This window comes from Schistocerca serialis, chromosome 2, assembly GCF_023864345.2.
Source record: "Schistocerca serialis cubense isolate TAMUIC-IGC-003099 chromosome 2, iqSchSeri2.2, whole genome shotgun sequence".
Taxonomy (NCBI): Eukaryota; Metazoa; Arthropoda; class Insecta; order Orthoptera; family Acrididae; genus Schistocerca; species Schistocerca serialis.
The window spans coordinates 705,579,379-705,600,317 of record NC_064639.1 but is presented as its reverse complement, the minus strand read 5'-3'; the positions used below and the strand labels follow the sequence as shown (position 1 = coordinate 705,600,317).

The following is a 20,939-nucleotide window of genomic DNA, read 5'->3' as shown; positions in this document are numbered from 1 at the left end:
GTCACACAGTTTGTGAATTTAGAGATGGCAGAGCTAGAGGAACAATGCGTCTGCATTAAGTTTTCCATGAAACTCAAGGAAAACTTTACAGAGACACACAAAATGATTCACAAACCCTACGGTACCGAGTGCTTAAACCACACTCAGTGTTACAAATGGTTCAAACGGTTTAAAAATGGCTGGGTAAAAGTTAAAGATGACCCTCGTTCAGGACGCCCTTTGACATCTACCGCCAAAGCTCATGTTGGGAACATCAATGAAATTGTGCATGCCAATCAGAGACTGACTACCAATGAGATTGCAGAAGACTGTAACATTGCAGTTGGATTGTGTCCTGAAATTCTGATACAGCATCTTGGAATCCATTGTGTTGCTGCTAAGTTCCTGCTACGGTTCGTGAGTCAAGACCAGAAAGACCTTCACCTCCCATTCTGTGAAGAGCTTTTGGATCATGCAACTGAGAGACCTGGGCCCTGTGGACTCTTTTTCATTTTCAAAGTTGAAAATTGCATTGAAAGGACAAGTGTTTGCAACTGCAGACAGGATAAAAGAAAATTCGCAGATGGCACTTTACCTGATCCAGCAAGAGGCATACCAAGACTGCTTTGCAGAAGTGAAAATGGGATTGGAACAGTGTGTCAATTGTGGAGGTGAGTATTTTGAAGGAGACTATGCACAATGTGCAAAAGGTAAGCATAGAAAAGTTTTGTGGACAACGTTCCAGAAATTTTTTAATAGATCTCGTATTCTACATATTGAATCATAAGAGGCTTCGCAGACACCTATGGGGGAAATAGAAATGGCAAAGTGATGTAGGAAGGAGACAGACATTATAGAATCAAAGTGAAGTCCTTGAAGGAGTTCTATACATTTTGGAAAAAGATGAGAATTGCATGGGGCCAAGTTGGAACTGCAAAGAAGGCAATCAGTGGCAGTGAATCCAAGGCATCAAATTGTTGCACATATCACAGAGCTCATGTGTCGTCTGACATTTTTTCTGCACACCCTTGTATGTAATGTCACTGGCAGTATAATTTTGACTTCATGTGCCAAGAGTGCTGCTGTCATCATGTAATGAGGTGGCATGTGAGCTTAAGTAAGTATGTGAATCAATCCTGTCGGTCACCAGAGGCTGCCCACATCGTAGCTAGTGTGGGTCATTGAACAAAAGCATCCCTTTGAACACCTTCTAGCAACCCTTTGTCTTGACATTATCCTGGGACTTCCTCTGGTTTTTTCAGTAGCATACTATTTTCCCCTTTAGAAGCATAACTCATTAGCACTACACATCTAATTCTACATCTATACTCTGCAAACCACTGTGAAGCGCATGGCAAAGGACAGCCTATTGTACCAGTTATTTGGGTTTTTCCCCCGTTCCATTCATGCATGTAAGGTGGGAAGAATGATTGATTGAATCTCTCTGTGTGTGCTGTAATTATTCTAATCATATCCTCACCATACCTATGCAGGAGATAATAAGTAGGGGATACTAGTAAATTCCTAGACCCATCAGTTAAATGTAGTTCTTGAAACTATGTTAATTGGCTTTCTATGGGTACTTGACATGTATCTGCAAGAGTCAGCCAGTTCAGTTCCTTCAATATGGATCAGACAAACTTGTGACCATTCATGCTGCCCTTTTATGTGTATCTTCAATATTCCCTGTTAGTCCTGTTTGGTACAGGTCTCACACATTTGAGCAATATTCTCGAATGAGTTATATGAGTGATTTGTAAGCAATCTCCTTTATAGAGTGATTGTGCTTGTCCAGTATATTATCAAGAAACTGAAGTCTTACCACCTGCTTTACCCATGACTAAGCCTGTGTGATCATTTCTTTCCATATACCCACAAAGTTTTACACCCAGGTATTTGTACGAGTTTGCCGATTCCAAACAGTGGCTCATTGATATTATAGTCATAAGAAATGTTTTTTGAAGTGCACAATGTTACATTTTTGAACATTTAAAGCAAGTTGCCAATCTCTGCACCACATGGAAATCTTATCAAGATCTGACTTAATATTTATGCAGCTTCTTTCAGACAGTGCTTGGTTACAAATAACTGCATCATCTACAAAAAGTCTGTGATTACTGTTCAGGTCATCAATATACAACATGAACAACAAAGGTCCCAACACATTTTCCTGGGGCACACCGGAAGTTACTTCTACATCTGATGCTGACTCTCCATCCAAGATAACATGCTGTATCCTCCATTCCAAAAAGCCCTCAATCCGGTCACAAATTTCACTTTATACCTCATATAATCAAATTTTTGACAATAAGTGTGGGTGTGGCACCGAGTCAAATGCTTTTAGGAAATCAATAAATACTGCATCTACCTGACTGCCTTGATCAAAGCTATCAGTATTCATGCAAGAAAATTGTAAATTGGGTTTCTCATCATCGATGTTTTCGGGATCCATGCGAGTTGGCACTGAGGAGGTCATTCAGTTCAAGATACTTCATTATGTTTGAGCTCAGAATACTTTCTAAAATTCTGCAACAAATTGATGTCAAGGATATTGGACAGTAGTTTTGTGGATTGCCCGTACTATCCTTCTTGTAGACAGGTGTGACCTGCACGTCTTTCTAAGAACTGGACATAGTTTTTGGTCATGGGATATACAGTAGATTACAGTTACCAGAGAGGCCACTCGGCCGCAAATTCAGCATAGAGTCTGATATGGATTCCATCTGGTTCTGAAGCTTTGTTGTTTTAACGATTGCAGCTGTTTCTCAGCACTAATACTCATTTCATTCAATTTTTCAGTGGGATGAGAATTAAATTGGGACAATTCTCCTGGGGTTTCCTTTGTAAAGGTACATTTGAAAATGGAGTTAAGAATTTCAACTTTTTCTTTGTTGTCCTCTATTTCAGTTCCTGTCTTGCTCATTAGGAACTGGACACTAACTTTGGTGCCGCTAGCAGCCTTTACATACGACCAGAATTTCTTTGGGTATTGTGAAGTATCATTTGACAGTATTCTGCTATGTTGGTCATTGAAGGCAATATATCATGTGAGAAAGGTGCAAGTTGACTTTGACTGATGTTTTCGGAATCCATGCTGGCTGTCTAAAAACACTCAACTTTACCTTGCCAGATGATAGCCAGATCTTCACCTTTTTTTGGGCAGTGGTGAATCCATGTTTTGACACTCCTTGCTTGCTCCTTTGCCTCGGCATAACAGTGATACACTCAGCACTCATCCATGATTATTAGGTGACTAAAAAAGTTGCCTCAATTAGCTTGACCCAGCTGCAGCATTTCCACTATTGTCATGGTTCAGATGAATTTTTGAGCAGGTGTATACAGTCACAGAATATATTGTGCTGCGACATTTGTCATGTTCAAGGTGTAAAAAACTGATCTAAAATTGATTTTCATTTTTTCCTCTATCACTATAATTGTGATACGCTAATCTTCAAACACCATCATTTTCACTTCTCTAGTGGTTACCGGTTCTTCACGGGTCATCGTAAACTGATCTACATGAAGAGAAATACTCAGAAAAGGGGAACATGAAACATGGAGTACCATATATTTCAGTACTGAGTTTGCTTTTATTCTTAATTTAATGCTATTATGTTTGTTGATGATACAACCATATTAATCTAGGGCCCAAACACAGCCACACCAGATGTGGCCCAACAGTTATTAAATACGCATTCAAATGGATCATGGTGAGCATCTAAAGTCTTAATCTTGGAAAGATGCACATAATCCTGTTCGAACAGATAAGAGCAAATTGTTGGTATCAGAAACAGACATTAAGAGTTGCCAAGTAAGTGAAACACTGCAAAAATCCTTGGCATTCAAGTTGATGACTAGCTAAAATTGAGTCATCGCTCAGATAAATAAAACACTTCAGTTTGGTATATTTGCATACAGAAGTATCTCACATTCATAACCAGAAGACTAGGTCTTGCCTTCTTCCACTCCCTATTGTCTTTTTGGATGTGCAGCTAAAGCAGGTAATATGAAAATTGTGTAATGTATATAATAACTGTACATCTTGAAGTCCCTTCAGGGATGTGGAATGCTTCTATTCATTCCCCAAGTATCTTTACTCCTTAATGATATTGGTTTTCTCATAAGACAAGTTACTTTTAGACAAACTGTGATTGACACAACTGCAGTGTATAACACAAATATAATGTTCATATATCTTTTGTTGTCTTGTCAAGGGCTCTGAGAGGAGCTCCATATTATAGCATGTTGCTTTTTGTGTGGATCATTTATAGGTTTTGTTAAATGATATGGAACAAATCAGTTTAAGGACTACATCTAAGTGATTTGTTTGTGAATATGGCTACATGCTGGCTATTTTTAGGTTGCTAAATACAACGCGGGCTTCAATTTAATAAAAATGAACATATTAGTGTTTAATGCTACTCGTGTAAATAGCATTAAATTTTTTTTAGCTACATGTGCTAACAATTTTGGGAAAATTTTAAAATATGTGGCTAATACTACTTATGTAAATGTACACTTTACCTTAGGTACATGTGCTACAAGTTTTGAGAAAATTTTTGAGAAGTTCGCGGCTTTGAACTCTTCTTCTTTTTGACAGCTTTAGTAATGATTAAAACAAATCATTTTTTCTTCTAGTATTATACGTGTTGGCATCACTGTTTTTTCTCAAATTGTGTTGAATTATTTATGATGGAATTTATTAGTGAATAAACATATTGTGAAGGAGTGGTAAAAAGATGATAGTTGGTGAATGTGACATTCTGTTCTTACTGCTTCTTTTTAAAGAGTCAGTATGTTTTTTTTAAGTTGTATGTGAGTGTGTAAATCTATACCATAAGACACTAATAAGCAGAACTAAGCAAAATATGTTAAAGATTGTAATGTTTCCAGCTTATCTAAAGGGAATAATATTGATATGGAGATTGCCCTGTGTTTGCCATAATCTCTCCATTGCAAGGTATCACCTCTTGCCATGGGCACTAGGCCTGCATTTAAAATTAAATTGACATTTATATTGGGGGTGTGCTGGAATTATGCAAAAAAATTTCAACTTTATAACTCCATAAACAGTTAATTACACAACTTAATAAGAATGCCCAATTCTCTAAAGATTGCCTGAACTAGGTCGGAAGTAGAGTACTGCATTACATTGCTTAGCTGTGGCAGCTACCGACTGGGTCCATTGTCCAGCTCTGATCTTGACTTATTGTAGAATGTCCTAAAATTCATTTCTCATTCGTATAAAAACTTTGTTTCCCCTTCCATTCTTCATGTAGGACCACATAATCACCATTGCAGTTGATTGAGTGCATGAATTCTGCTCATCATTCTCCCCCTATTTTACCATGAGTTTCTTTCCTCTCCTTTCTCCTCTTTTTAACAGTTTTTCACTCAGCTTCCATCACCAATGTCCCTTGTGAGAGTCTCACATTCCATGTGCTTTAAAACTAACATTCCTTCCCAAGGTCTCCGATCAGCAGCGTAACAAATTGTATAAGTGTCACTTTGTTGCTCTCTGCATGTTGCACAATGCCATTAACTGCATAAGAATACATTAAAGTGCGGCCGAGAGGAACGCAGCATTGATAAAAAAAAAAAGAAAAAAAAAAAAAAGAAAAAAGAAAAAAGAAAAGGTCCCTCTGTCCGTGTGTGTTGCCGGCAGCGTAACGAAATGAGTCTGGTGACCTGGAATTTCAGCCTGTCAGCAGGGACTAGCGACCCTTGCAAACACTAGTGCTAGACATCCATGGAAGGTCGATTTCTTGTCCGTACATTGAAAGATGTTGATTTGTTTTCGCATAATTAGCAATAGTTGTTTGAGTGGCTCAGTAATATATTTCTCCTGGTTCAAGTTTTTATCTACATCACGTACAAAGAATTGCATCTTTCCACTTCATTCTTTGTCTCCTGTTCTTGTGCAGCATTATGAGGCATGTCCAGAAAGTAAGTACTGTTTCATTCTATCACCACTGTGGCACTAATATTGCAGTTCTGCACATTCACACTTGTCTCTCAGGTTCATTTGTGTTTCCAGTGTCACCATTATCGCTGGACTGTGTTGAGTTTACATTTGTTAGTGATCATTCAGAATGTTGAAGACAATCTCTGAGCCCGCCGTCTGTGAAGTGCATTCAGTAATACAGTTTTTGAACTGCCAGCTGAAATTCATCATCAGCTTGTGGAGACGTATGACGAAAATGTAAAAACTGATGGAATGGTGAGAAAGTGGGTGAGACAGTTCAATGATGGATGAACCAGTGCTCATGACAAAACACGGAGTGGATGACCTTATGTTGTAAAAAAATGGTTTGGCTGACCAAGCAAATGAAAATTCGGGAAAACGGATGGTTCACAATAAGAATGCTTTGTGATGAGTTCCCTGAAATTCAAAAATTGTTTTGTATGAGACTGTCACAAATCGCTTAAATTTTCACAAATTGTGTTCCCATTGGGTTCCAGAAATGCATATGGATGCCCCAAAACAAAGTGATTTTGCAGCGCTTTGACATTTCTTACTCGATTCAGTGATTTAGGAAATGAATTCGTAAAAAGAATTATGAAGCCCAGCATATGAAGAGAGATAGCCAGCTTACCTATGGACATGTTTCGTTATGCTGTGCAGAATGCAGTCCTGCACTTTCAGACTCCTCTGGACACTGATGGGCACCATATTGAGCTCCTTTTGTAGCAGTAATTGTACCGGTATGTAATGGTATGATGTACTGTAGCAGCACATGAAAAGTGCTTCAATTGAACTAATTCTGCATTATTTCTCTTCCCCATGCCCTTGACATTAATGCTACTGAGTTTGGTCCTCATATGGTAATTAGTTTCTGTATTATAATGTGTTAAATAGGGAAAGTTTAATTATAACCACCCAGTAGTTGGAACAATACATAAAAGGCAGTATGTGCATCGGCTATCAACACGGCAGTAAAATTACATGGACACGTGGCCATATGAACCAACAGAAATTGTAGAGTGGAGTCCATAACCACTCCCTGTGTCACAGATATCTCATCCACCGTCTAGTCTTGAAACAAGAATTTGCAAGCAATTCAGCTGTGCAGTATGTTGGTATTATGAGCTTTTCGTGACGCATGCCAGTGGTGACAGCAGGGAATGAAGAGGTAACCACTATTGCCACCACTTGATGATGAATGCTAAGGGGGGAAAATATACCACAGTGCAGATACCATACACAGACCACACTATAATCTGACTAATTGTTGGGGTGCTTGCATTAATAACATACAGAAGTAACATTGTGTAATGAAAGTGTGTTACAGTGGCCTTCAAGAGTGGTATTTATTTGTAACACTGTATATTACATTAAATTAAGACCACAGGTCAAGGTCAAACACTTCACTTTATAATGACTACTGCAGCGCCACTCAGTGTCGGCTCGTGAAGACTGTCATCAATGGTAAGTGTCATGAAAATTTCTGAATTGCACCAGGGAGTTGAAAGCAGTACTATGGTATCAGGCCTCAAGAACACTTAGACTATAGCTAGGTATTGGCCCTTGGGACTTAGTGGAAACATCAGTGTGGCCCTTAGGCTAAAATGTTTGGAGGCCCCTGATTTAGATTCAAGTACTGAAGATTCCCATTTGCACCTGCAGCAGGTAGAAATGTTTATTGCCTGGGGTGCAATCATGTAGCCTAAATGTTAGCTAACAGCATTACGTATTTATTTATTTTTACTGTGAACTTTATTTGTTTGAAAGCATAATTATGACTGTTGTGTGTTATAGGTGTTTGTAGATGGCACAGTGAATGAAGGGAAGTCATTCAGTATTCCTGCTGTGCTCATTATGTTAGCACAGTTACTTGAAACTGCCAGGTGGAATATTTCAACTTACACACCGCAGTTGGCAACTGTTCGACAAGAAACTATTGCCATCATTAATGTACTTTTGAATGAAAATTCCACTGACATTGAAGAGGGTAAGGTCCTTTCTGTATTCTGGTTTTAATAGGTATATTTTATTTAATCTTGCATAAAAGGGACATAAAATTGAAATTATTGATTTCAGTATTATGAAAAGGCTAAATTGCTGCTCACCATTTAGTGGAGATGTTGAATAACATACAGGCAGAACAAAAAGACTGCTAAACTAGTATGCTTTTGGCCAAAAGGCCTTCTTCTGAATTAGGCAACATACACACAAGCATTCACACGTAAACAACTTACACACGCATGACTACTGTCCCTGGCCAGATTGTGAGCAACAGTGCGTGATGGGAGAAGCAATCTGGGCGGTGGACGTAAGGAGGGGCCTGGGATGGGAAAGGAGGAGATATGGCAGTGTTGGGGGGAGTAAAGTGCTGCTTGTGGGAGCATGCAGGGATGGTGGTGACAGGACTGGGCAGCTAAGTGCAGTCGGGAGGGTAGAGAAGTAGAGGAGGAGAAAAAAGGCTAGTCTGTGGCTGCATTTGTGGAATAGAAGTCTGTGTAGTGCTGGAGTGGGAGCTGGGAAGGGAATATGTGGGTGAAGGAAAGGGAGTAAGGAAGGTTTGTGGCCAGGGGGGTTATGGGAATGTAGGATACATCACATAATGGATCTGTGCCCTATCCATCTGCACCTGTACAGAAAAGTTTCCTTATCTCTAACCAGAACTCAGCCCCACATAATATTCCAACATTGTTGCCTGGCTCATAGGACACCCCCAAATGGCTTACCATCAAACTACCTATCTCCGGCTGCAACCTCTCCTTCCACAGTGACCTCAATCTGAACATATTCTGCCAAATATGGGCTGACCAATTTAGTACTGCAAGATCATGTAAAGCAGGTCTGAACCTCTTTGAAATACCTCCTCTTCATGCATCAAATCCTGCACTGCAATCCCAATTCCTGTATCCCATCTCTCGCACAGAAACTCTTGCCCTCAGAAAACTAGAGCTGCATGCAAATTGCCACCTCAAAAAACCTCTCCAACCTCTTCAGTTCCTAGCCCCATCTTGAACTACAACTATTCACCACCTCTACAGCAGCCTCCAAACCTCCCCACATCCCCTCATATCAGACAAATGCTGCCTTGCAGGCCTGATACATTTACCACACCCCCAGAAACTCCATCCCACACCCACACAAAATACAGAACCTAAACAGACCCGAAACACAGTCCTGAACCTTGCCTCCAATAGCCTTAGTGTCATAGAAGTATCAGTCATTTCCAAAGGCCATACATTTTCCCCATTTCCAATTCAATCATGCTGGCCTGTTAAAGATCTTATCTCCTTCTCCCTGTCCCTACAGCAGAAACACATTTTTGTCATCATCCCTATCAATCAGACTCAACCCTAAACCAATGCTGAACCCTGCCTGACTCATTTCACACCTCCACCCAAGCGTGATCCACCATCACTGCCTCTAAACCATCCCCTGTTAACATTACAGAATTCATTAGCCTCAAACCTTGCCTCACCGTCAATCCCAAAATTTCTCAACATGCAAGCTAACCTTACATCCGCAGAAAGAACCACAATTCACCACCTAAAAACTGATCCTGACCTTATAATCCTACCTGCTGACAAAGACTCTACCATTGTGCTTTTGAACCACAGGGATTCCCTGGAGGAAGGGCACTGCCAGCATCCACATACAAACTCTGCCAAGTGATCTCTTTCCAGAAATCCAGCAGGATCTCCAGTCTCTCCTCAAATTCTTAGGCCCATCCCAGAACAGAGTCTCTCCCCTAAGCAGCTTATCTTCCTCTCCCTCCCTTCCCCCCTCCCCCCCCCCCCCTCTCTCTCTCTCTCTCTCTCTCTCTCTCTCTCTCTCTCTATCTATCTCTATCTATCTCTATCTCTCCATCCCTCCTTCCCTCCCCCCCCCCCCCTCTAACTCTTAACTCCATTCCTTCCTCCATAACCCCCCTTTCCCCCCTACCGCTCCCTGCACCCCTACCTTCTACATGCTTCCTGAAGACCATCAACCCAGACAACGAAGACACCCCATTGTGGCCAGTTACTGTGTCCCCCACTGAGAGATTTCTGCTCTCGTAAACCAACACCTTCATCATATTACCCATAGCCTATCCTCCTATAAAAAAGACGTCAACCATTTCCTCCACAGTTCCTGTTCCTTTGCACATATGCACTGTTTGTCACCATTGATGCCATCTCCCTTTACATAACATCCATGATGCCCAGGTCCTTGCCAGTATTGAATACTGCCTTTCCCAATGCACATTGGATTACAAATCTGCAAACTCCTTCCTGGTCACCATGACCAACTATAACCTCACTCACTTCACTTTGAAGGCATCACCTACAAACAAACCCATGGCACAGCAATAGGCACTCGCATGGCACCATTCTATGCCCAGAATCCCAAATGCCCCCCCCCCTGCTTCAAATTCACTGATGACATCTTCATGGTCTGGATCGAGAGTGAGGACACCCTATCCACTTTTTTCCAGAATTTCAACACCTTCCCCGACTTTTGCTTCACCTGGTCCTCCTCAAACCAACAACCACCTTCCTCATTGTTCACCTCCACCTCAAAGATGGCTACAGGAGTACTTCCATCCATATTAAGCCTACCAACCACCAGAGATACCTCCACTTTGACAGCTACCGCCCATTCAATATCAAAAAAGTCCCTTCCATACAGCTTAGCTACCCATGGCCATCACATCTGTAGAGATGAGCAGTCCCTCTCCATCTCCAAATATACTAAACATCTCACTAAGGCTTTCATAGACTGAAATTAACCCACTGACCTTCCAGAAACAGATCTCCAATGCCTTATCCAGAGTGTATACGACCCGGGAAATCCGGGAAAAACCCGGGAATTTTTTCATCCAGGAGAAAACCGGGAAAAACCCGGGAATTTTTCGGAATTCCGGGAATTTTTCGGAATTCCGGGAATTTTTCATTGTTTTAGCTTTCAGTTAAATTTTTGTAATTTTGACTGCAGAATAGATTCTCTAGCAAAGGATGTTGTTATATCCTGCTACTGGAGAATGATACTGCAACAATAAAATATAAACGAGAGGGAAAAAAATAAAACTTTAGTGGCAAAGGAAATGTGCAATTTACAACAACAAAAAACCGTGCACGCACAAGCAAAAATGTCAAATGCCGTAGGGCGCAGACTGTAATTCTTCGTAACAATAAACTGCTTGCTACGAGCATGACGTCACAACTGTTCACATTAGGTTCGTTTGACCAATTGCCAGCGGTCTGTTGCACATGCGCATTTGACTCGCGTATTAAGCAGTACCTTCTCCCGCTACTTGAAGTTTGGCTGTTAGCTGTATCGGTAGTAGCAGCAAGCAGCAAACGAGAAAAATTTTTCTCGCGCGCCCTAGCTGCCAGATTCACGCTTGCACAGAGTTGTCACCATTGATGCCATCTCCCTTTACATAACATCCATGATGCCCAGGTCCTTGCCAGTATTGAATACTGCCTTTCCCAATGCACATTGGATTACAAATCTGCAAACTCCTTCCTGGTCACCATGACCAACTATATAAGTAGTGGGGAGGGGGTTAACCTCCAGGTTAGCCGTGTTAACGTTAAGTGATTTCTCTGCTTCTCTTCATGTACAGCTCCCATGTAAAATGAAAACAAAACGAATTTCTGTGGCCGGGAGCTATCAAGCGAATTAAAATACAGTCACATAATTATGGAGGGCAAAAATATATTATTAATTTCAGTTTTCTGATTTTATTTTGTTTCCAAGTTAGTAGCAGTCAAGCATTTGCAGAACAGTGAAGTTATTTTTGCAAGTTTGCTAAAGAAATTTGGCTTTATTAATCTTTCCGCCGAGGCAATCATTTTATTTGAAACGAAGTGTTTCATTCTACAGTATTGGCTAGTTCCAACTGTTCGCTGAATTCAAGTGCAATTTCAAGTGCACGTTATCATCTTCTCCCATATATGGCATTATGCCGTAATAAAGAACCAAAAATGAGATCGTAGTGTACTGGTACTCCAAGAAAATTTACATCCCAAAAACCACACTGAAAAGCTTAATATCAGATGGGACCCTACTTCATTGTGAATCTGGGAAAAGCCAATTTGCACTTCAAGCCGAATTATGCATTTTAGTATGGTTTACGAAATTCCGATGCTCTTTGGAGTATCCTCTGATGCACTGTTTCTTTTATGGTGTAATGTAAGCTCTCTTAGTGCTTTATACACACGAACATACGGGCTTCCTACACCACTGCAGTTGCACATGCGCGATAATGCCTGTTTTCTGGCGCTCTCTGGCAACTGGTAAATCGAACCTATTTCTAACAGTCTCCGGATAGTATTACGAACGGTAGTTAGAAAAGTAAATTTCTTTTTGCGCAAGATGAATTGTGTTACGTGTGAGAAAGTGGGATGGATATCTAAATCACAGAGCGTTCGAAACTGAACAGTTTGAGGACCAGCCACTTACAAGAATTTGGAGCCGAAACATTTATGTCATAATTTTAAATTTTTCTGGCACATTTGTGTGATGTGTCTTAAAGTATAACACACGCAGAAAAAGATCAATATTACATGTGAAAGCTTAGGTTCTGTTGTAGCGTGTTAATCTTAGAGACTAACGTTATATGTGAAAGCTTAGCTTTTCTTGTAGATATACGGTACTGTGTACATTAATGTAAACCGTTAACTTTTCCTCTTGCGTGTTCGCGCTATGTAACCAGTGATCTTGCTATTGGCTGACTATAACATGTGTCATACGCTCTGAATAGCCGCTGTCATCGGCTGACGAGATCTCGTGGCTTGAGATATGACTCGCTTAGAAAAGAACATCGCAACCTCGGTTTCAACGCTCCGGAAACTTACGCCCTGTGTTTGGCGCAATTCGCATTTATACTTTCGTAATACGAAAATATGCAACGTATATTTTGCTGCAAATCAAAGGTCTTTCCAAAACTTCTCTCCCTTTATTTTTTTTTTTTTTTTTTTTATTAAAAGTCTCTCCAAAACTTCTTTGCCCTGTCTTTTCTCTCTCTCTCTCTCTCTCTCTCTCACTCCCCCCCCCGGGAAGTTCTATGCGATTGTATAAAACGTTAACCATTCAAAGGATTGATAAGTTTTACAGTTCCGAGGGAAAATCTATGGAAAACCTACTGTCACTTAGAACAGAAAAAGTGTATTTTCGCCCGGGAAAAAGCATATTTTTTAAACGGGATATCCGGGAGAAATCCGGGAATAATCCGGGAATTGTTTTTCCTTGTCCCCGTATACACCCTGTTATCTCTCCAGCCACACACCACCCACGAGAGCCCCACCATACGGGTACAAAGGAGCATTCCACGTATGACTTTACACCCCCCAGGACTGCGGCAACTGGATCACATTCTGCACCAGGGCTTAGACTACCTCTCACTATGCCCTAGAATGAGGAATGCTCGACTAAGCTGCAATTTATGTGCTGCATTGTATGTGGGCATGATAACCAATAAGTTTGCTGCATGAATGGCTACTGAGAAATTGTGGCCAGGAGACAGCTGGACCACCCACTTGTTGAGCATGCTGCCCAATGTAATGTTCTTCGCTTCAGTGACTGCTTCACGCCTCTGCCATCTGGATTCTTCATACCAGCACTGGCTTTTCTGAATTGTTCAGGTGAGAAGTCTCACTGCAATACATTGTAATTCCACCGATGCCCCCGCAGTCTTCTTCCCCTCCTCTACTTCTCTTCGTTCTGACTCCGCTCCTGTAACCCTCACCCCCTCCCCTCCCCTCTGGTCTAGCTCCTAACATGCTTTCACAAGCAACACTTTACCATCCCCATCAACCCCCTACCCTAGTATTTCTCCCCAACCTCGCCTCAGGCTCCTCCTTACCTCCACCATGCAGATTGCTTCTCCCAACATGTACAGTTGCTCGCATCACAGCCTTTCCTCAGTGTCAGAGACAATATTCATGTGTGTGTGAGTTGTGCTTATGTGAATGTGTGTGTGTGTGTGTGTGTGTGTGTGTGTGTGTGTGTGTGTGTGTGTGTGTGGGTGTGTTTGTGTAATTTAGAAGAAGGTCTTATGGCCAAAAGATCGCATGTTTAGCAGTTTGTATGTTGTGCCTGTCTGCTACTCAGCATCTTCTCTACATGGTATGTAGCAATCTATCCTTTTCATAATACTGTTGTTATTCTGTCCTGAATTTTCCATTGTTTAAATTATTGATTCCAGTAGGTCAAATTGAAAATGTCAGTATTGAATTTAGACTACTGTGTAAGCTGGCTTTTAGAATTCCTGCCATTATTAAAATTTTGAATAGAAATAAAATTTTGAGTTGACTAATTGATGATTATCCTGATACAATATTTGATAGACGATTGATGATTTAAGGGGGGTAGAACATCAAACGGGCTGGCTTGCTGCAGAAGAGGCACCACAGAACATTTTAATTTCCACTGTCAACACTTTTACAAAGAAATTCATAAAACTTTGTCAGCAAGACCAGGAAGGAGTCAGGATTAATATTCATAGCAATGGAAGTGTAAAAACATAATAAAATAATTCTTTTTAAATTTCATCATTTTTTTTTCACTTACTATTGGCTGCATTTGTTGCTATAGCTACATTTTTCTTCATAAGTAAGAGAGATTCTTCGATGAATTTTGCACAGAATACAAACCATACTTACAGGTGTATGAAACTCTAGAATTTATTTAATTTATGAAAAAATGACTGAGCTGTTACATTTTAAACTTCATGTTCAGAAAAACCTCAAATTTTATAGTTAATTATCCCAATTTTTACCACAGTTTTTAATAGATTTGGAAAATTCTTGAGTTTCGTACACTTGTAAGTATGGTTTGTAGGCTGTGCAAAATGCATCGAAGAATCTCTCTTACTTATGAAGAAAAGTGTACCTATAGCAACAAATCCAGCCAAATAGTAAGTGAAAAAATGATGACACTTCACATGTATGAGTGTGAATCCCTGAATCTTTCCTGGTCACACTGACAAAGTTTTATTAATTTATTTGTAAAAGTATAGACAGTGGAAAGTAAAATGTCCTGTAGTGCCTCCCTTGCTCCAAATCGGCCCGTTTGACATCCAACCCCCCTTAAAGGAGAGCTCTTTCCTTGATGGCATGTCTTATTATTCCACAGTGGAGAAGTAGTTATAGGAGGATTGTTCAGTTGTGAGTAATGGAATGGTTAGCTTTAATGATGTGTAAACTATTTGAATCTCATTGTACTTAAGTACTGTAGAAATATATGTTCGGGCAAAAAACTGTAGTGTGAATGACAGGTTAATATCTTATTATATCATTTCTAATGTTCAGTATATCGTCACAATAATAATTCACTTGCAGTATGTAAGAGGATTGTATGTTGCACTCACTAGCAGATCAGATATTAGTATGACTGCAGACCAGCTGTCCACCAGGGTTAATGGCCACTGTCAAACTATGGCAAAGAGCGAAGGAGACCACCTTGTGGCACAATATGCAGCTGAACATAACATGATTGATTTCAATGGCTGCTTCACTACCAGAGCCATCTGGATCCTCCCCTGCACCATCAGCTTTTCCGAACTGCGCAGATGGGAGTTATCCTTACAACACATTCTCCACTCCTGAAATTATCCCGGCCTCAACCTTCAGTAACTTACTGTTCCCACAGTTTCCACCCCTCTGTCATGTCACCTCCTCCCTATTGTCAACTCCCACCCTCTGCCAGTGCTCCCACTCATCTTTCCCTGCTCCATTTCTTTTCTGCTCCCTGCCTCCCTCTCTCACTCACTGTCCCACAGTCTCCCAACGCTGCGCCTGTTGGCAGTCTAGTCTCTACACACGCTGCCAGACAACGCTCTTCTCTCCCCCTTCCCCACTCCCTCCAAATTTCTGCCTCCATTCCATGTGACAGTTGCATTCTTGTCCAAGCTGCTGGAAATGGTGGTCATGTGTGCTTGCTTGTATAAATGAATGTGTGTATGTTTCACTTTCTTTTTCTGATGAAGGCTGTGGCCAAAAGCTAACATTTACGTGACTGTCTGCAACTTAATGTGTCATCTTTATGGTAAGTACAATCTATCCTTTACTTTCATGGTTGATATTCCAGACTGGAATTTCCATTGTTCAATTTTGACGGAAAGGTTACTTTTTTAATTGACAAGTTTGATGAGATATTTTCACTATTGCATTAATGTCAGGTGAATATTTTCATTGATTGTAACATATATTGCACTGATGTTCCAGAAATTTTAAAAAGCTGGCTTTCTCCAAAGCTAAAATCAATATTAAGACCAATAAATATCCCATATTTTAAGAAGTTGTTGGTGGAAGATGAATTTGTGGCTTGTGAGAGAAACCTGAGTTCAGCTCTTGTGGCAGCAATGCATGGAAAGATGGAACATAGTTCATTAGTGGACATAATCAGAAAAAGCCCACAAAAAGATGTATTACTCAAGGCGGCAGTGCTACAGGTAATGAATAAATCAATATACCTATTCCTTACTCTTTGCCTATAATTTTAGAACTTTTGCTTTTCTCAAAAATATTTTGGAGAAAAAGGTAAAGGTTTGCTGTAAAATTTGTCAGAACCTATGTTTTCTATACACAAATAAATAGATGTTATAAATTCACTACTTTTCAATGATTCATTCGTTATTTGAACCTCGCTGTGGAGGAGTACCTTCTGGAATATGTAAAAAGTTGAATACTTCTACAAACCGAAACATCTATTAGCACCTATGTTAATTATTAGACTGTTATTAAATTGTTGTAAGGTATTTGTGCATAGTCAGGCTACATTTATCAAACCAAAATTAAACAGTGTGCCCCCACTTTGAATAAAATTATTGCTTCCTCACTTACATAGAATAGCTGCTGTTTGTCTACTCTTGCTAGCTCAGTTTATTATTGACCACTTCAGTGTCTATCATAGAAAATCAGTTATGTATGTACCATAAGACTATAGATCAGTTTGCAATGAACTTTGCTAATTGTTAGGCAGCTAACAGGAATCTGCAAACCTAGAATCTATATAATGTGATCATTTGTAAAATGAGTAGCTAATAATATAATTTTTTACTCTTATTCAAAATTTATAGAGTTTCTCAATTTGTTGCTCTGTATCAATGGAAACTTGCTGAAGACATTTGCACCAGAATACATACCGCTCTGAATTGTAGGCAAGGAGGCAAAGTCTCTATGAATATTATTTTTCGGTCCTGTATTGCGGTTGTGTAAATCTCAGTTCAGCTGTAATTCATTTTTACACTGAGGTGACAAAAGTCATGGAATAGCGGTATGCACATATACAGGTGATGGTAGGATTGTGTATATAAGGTATAAGAGCGTAGTGCATTGGTGTAGCTGTCGTTTGTACTCAAGTGATTCATGTGAAAGGTTTCAGATGTGATTATCGCCACACGATGAGAATTAACAGGCTTTGAATGCGGAATGGTGGTAGGAGCTAGACGTATGGGACATTCCATTTTGGAAATCATTAGAGAATTCAGTATTCAGATCCACAGTGTCAAGAGTGTGCTGAGAATACCAAATTTCAGGCATTACTTCTCACCATGGACAACACAGTGGCCGATAGCCTTCACTTAATGACGGAGAGCAGCAGCGTTTGCATTGAGCTGTTGGTGCAATGGGCAATGGCAGCAGATGATTGATGTGAGAGCCTTTGCTAACGGCACAACATCGCCTGCAGTGCCTCTTCTGGGATCGTGACCTTATCAGTTGGACCCTAGACGACTGTAACACTGTGGCCTTGTCAGACTAGTCCCAATTTCAGTTGGTAAGAGCTAATGGTAGGGTTAGAGTGTGGTGCAGACCCCAGGAAGCCATGGATCAAAGTTGTGAATGAGGCACTGTGCAAGCTGGTGATGGCTCCATAATGGTGTGGGCAGTGTTCACATGGAATGGACGGAGTCCCCTGGTCCAACTGAACTGATTATTTACTGAAAACGGTTATGTTTGGCTGCTTGGAGAATATTCGCAACCTTTCATTCATCACCTGCATGTATGTGAATGTGTGTGGGCTTAGATTCAAGGGGAGAAAGGAGTGAAATCATAAGCCTTATGGAACTAAAAAAATAAAATAAATGAAAAATGGAAAAAATATAGCTTTACCGTGAAATAAAAACAAAACAATAGTCAGTCTGTTCGAAAGTGCACATATGTGAACTCAACATCTGCTGCTGGGTAACACTGAGTAATGTGTTCCTTTAGTTTCTTTACTGCAAAAATTGTAACATGCTTGGATCCTCCTTGACATGCTGTCTAGTTGGTGGCCAATACATGTTCAATGTGTTTCACTCTTCAATAATGGCTCTCTTGAACTCTGCTACTGTTTGAGGAGGTTCCCTGCAAGTTTGAACTAGTCTAGAGCATAGTGAATTGGGCTTACATCAGCATATGCCACAGGCCACTTCGTTCCATCGATTCCAGCATGTGGAGGAAAGTGTTCACGAAGTAAGTGCAGGGTGTTTGTGTATTGTCATCTTGAAAGATGGACAAATCACCAAAAGGTTGGAGATTTCTGTCTTGACACTTCACAGCCTCGAAATTACCCTCAGCAGTGTTGAGAAGTGTCTGATATGTGTAAGTATGGTAAAAAAGAAGAAAAAATGTTTTGACATAGTCTCTTTTGGGGGGGGGGGGGGCAACTATAATTTCCTCACGTGATGCAAATGTCTTCCCAGCAAGCCAAAGTTTCAAGTTAGGTACAGGAGAGAATCATTAGAGGATAAGTCTGGTGAATAGGGTGGGTGGGGACACATTCGCCATTGCTCTCACTGATGTGTGGCATGATGCATTATTTTGGTGAAAGAGCACTTTTTTGTATGCCAACCTTGGTCAGTCAATGCAAGTTTCACATGATCCAACATTGAAGCAGAATAGAATCCAGTTATGTTCCTGCCTTTCTCCACGTGAGGTTTATTCCTTTGGAATCCCAGAAAACAGTGGCCATCAGCTTACCAACTGACTGAGATACCTAGAGTTCCAGCAATCTCACAAATTTTTACTCAGCAATCTTGCATTACCATAGCATGGATTTTGTCAGTGCTGCCCTTTGTAGTGACCTCAGCTGGACAGCCAGACTCTGCTTTGTCTTCGGTGTTTGAAAGTCAATGTTTAATCCAAAAGAAAAAGGCTTCAGTGAAGGTGCAGAGTCCACATGAACTTAATCTAATTCTGTTTTGATTTGTGTGGCATTTCAACCCTTCAAATTAAAATGTTTAATAATGGCAAGAAACTTGGTTTTTTTCCATTTTCAGTAGCAGTCAACACACTGAAAGTCAGAAGGCTGTCAACAATGAACTGTATGGTATATACTGATGAAATTTTATACAATCTTTGGAATAATCAAGCTTGCCAATCATGATGGTGCAACAAAAATGTTCCATTCTTTCATGGAAATTTACCAGACTTATCAAACTACCCTCATATTATACTGACCCAAAACATGATTGATACACATGCCTGCTGAACCTGTGGGGCTGTACACCTGAGGTCGGCATTGGAACCTGGCCATACGAGTGCTCTTCTAAAAGGCAGATTGTGAATGCTTTGTCTCTCCTGACAGGAGCTGTTTAATGTTCAAACAACATTGCTGTGCTGTACGCCATTTCCTCAAGAAATTAGTTTGGCTTGACGACCCCCCTTGCCATCCAAAGACTCTTTGAGGCATGCTTATGGGCTGAACAGTGTACAAAAAGCACATTGTCCCACTCACTATGGGGGGCACAGTATGATCTACTAAACTGCACTGAGAATGTAGGTTTACTTTTACTTCCTTTACACAATTGGTTATGCACAGCAGTTTTCTTTCAGCAAAAAAGTACTACCTTAAAGCTTGCAGTTAATTTTTACAAAGAAAAACTACCAGCTCTACTATTCTCTGTAATGGTGCAAAGGTGATTAAACTCTCAAACTGCCTGTTCTTGCAGTGAGTGAACAGTGTGGGGTAATACTATATATCCTATAACTTCCATACCATCTAGATCAAAGATGATTATTACAGTTAAATCTGACCTTTTATAAAATGGCAATTAGCAAAATTGGCTGTAATTTAAGATTAGTGAGTGTCATAATAAAACTGAGAAAACAAGTTGTCATTTAAATTTATTAAAAGTAGAACATTGTACCGAGCGAGGTGGCGCAGTGGTTAGACACTGGACTTGCATTCGGGAGGACGACGGTTCAATCCCGCGTCCAGCCATCCTGATTTAGGTTTTCTGTGATTTCCCTAAATCGCTCCAGGCAAATGCCGGGATGGTTCCTTTGAAAGGGCACGGCCGACTTCCTTCCCCGTCCTTCCCTAATCCGATGAGACCTCGCTGTCTGGTCTCCTTCCCCAAACAACCCAAACCCAGAACATTGTATATGATGCCAAAATAATCATTGTGGTAATACACATCTGTAAATGTATGTACGCACTTATTATTGTAATATTTGAATGATTGACCATATTGCACTTCAAGGAAAACACAACTGTTGGACTATAGAGGGGTTGCCACTAGCAGACAAATATTAGTGGACAGTTCATGTTGACCCCTCTGTTTTACACATCTTTGGTCAAAGAATTTGAGGCAACAGAAAAAATTTTGTCTTACTTTCTGACTGGCTAGATAATGATCACTATCAGGATGTGATGAGATTCATAGAAAGTGCTCACAATAGTCAGGACTCAGTTCTGGAATTCCACTGTGATGAACACTACTGTTTTCAGCAAATTGCAAAGCAGAATATGTGTTAGTGAGTTGCAATTTTCGAATTTGCTTTCTGTGCAGCAAAAGGGCCCTACTTTCTAGGGGCATACCAAAATTTTTGAGGAGAGCTTTTGACACCCATAATTTTGTGGAAATCTACTGTGTGGCCGTGACTCAGTTGGAATACAAGTAAAGTACTGACATTTCAACATTGTATAAAACTCTTGAATTTCAGGTAGTTATGTACTGGTGTTTGTTACTATGTGATTTAGCCAGATGGAACTTCGAATTTTAGTTATGCGATGCAATTATAACATTAAG

General features: G+C 40.3%; 1 protein-coding gene across 1 annotated transcript in view; it reads left to right on the top strand.

Moving 5' to 3' along the window:
• Positions 1–20,939, top strand: part of LOC126457859 (uncharacterized) — a 93,441-nt gene that overhangs the window by 59,674 nt on the left and 12,828 nt on the right. Inside the window, exons 5-6 of the mRNA XM_050094505.1 lie at positions 7,739–7,931; positions 16,150–16,376. Of these exons, the coding sequence (XP_049950462.1) occupies positions 7,739–7,931; positions 16,150–16,376 (420 nt within the window). The remainder of the gene's footprint in view (positions 1–7,738; positions 7,932–16,149; positions 16,377–20,939) is intronic.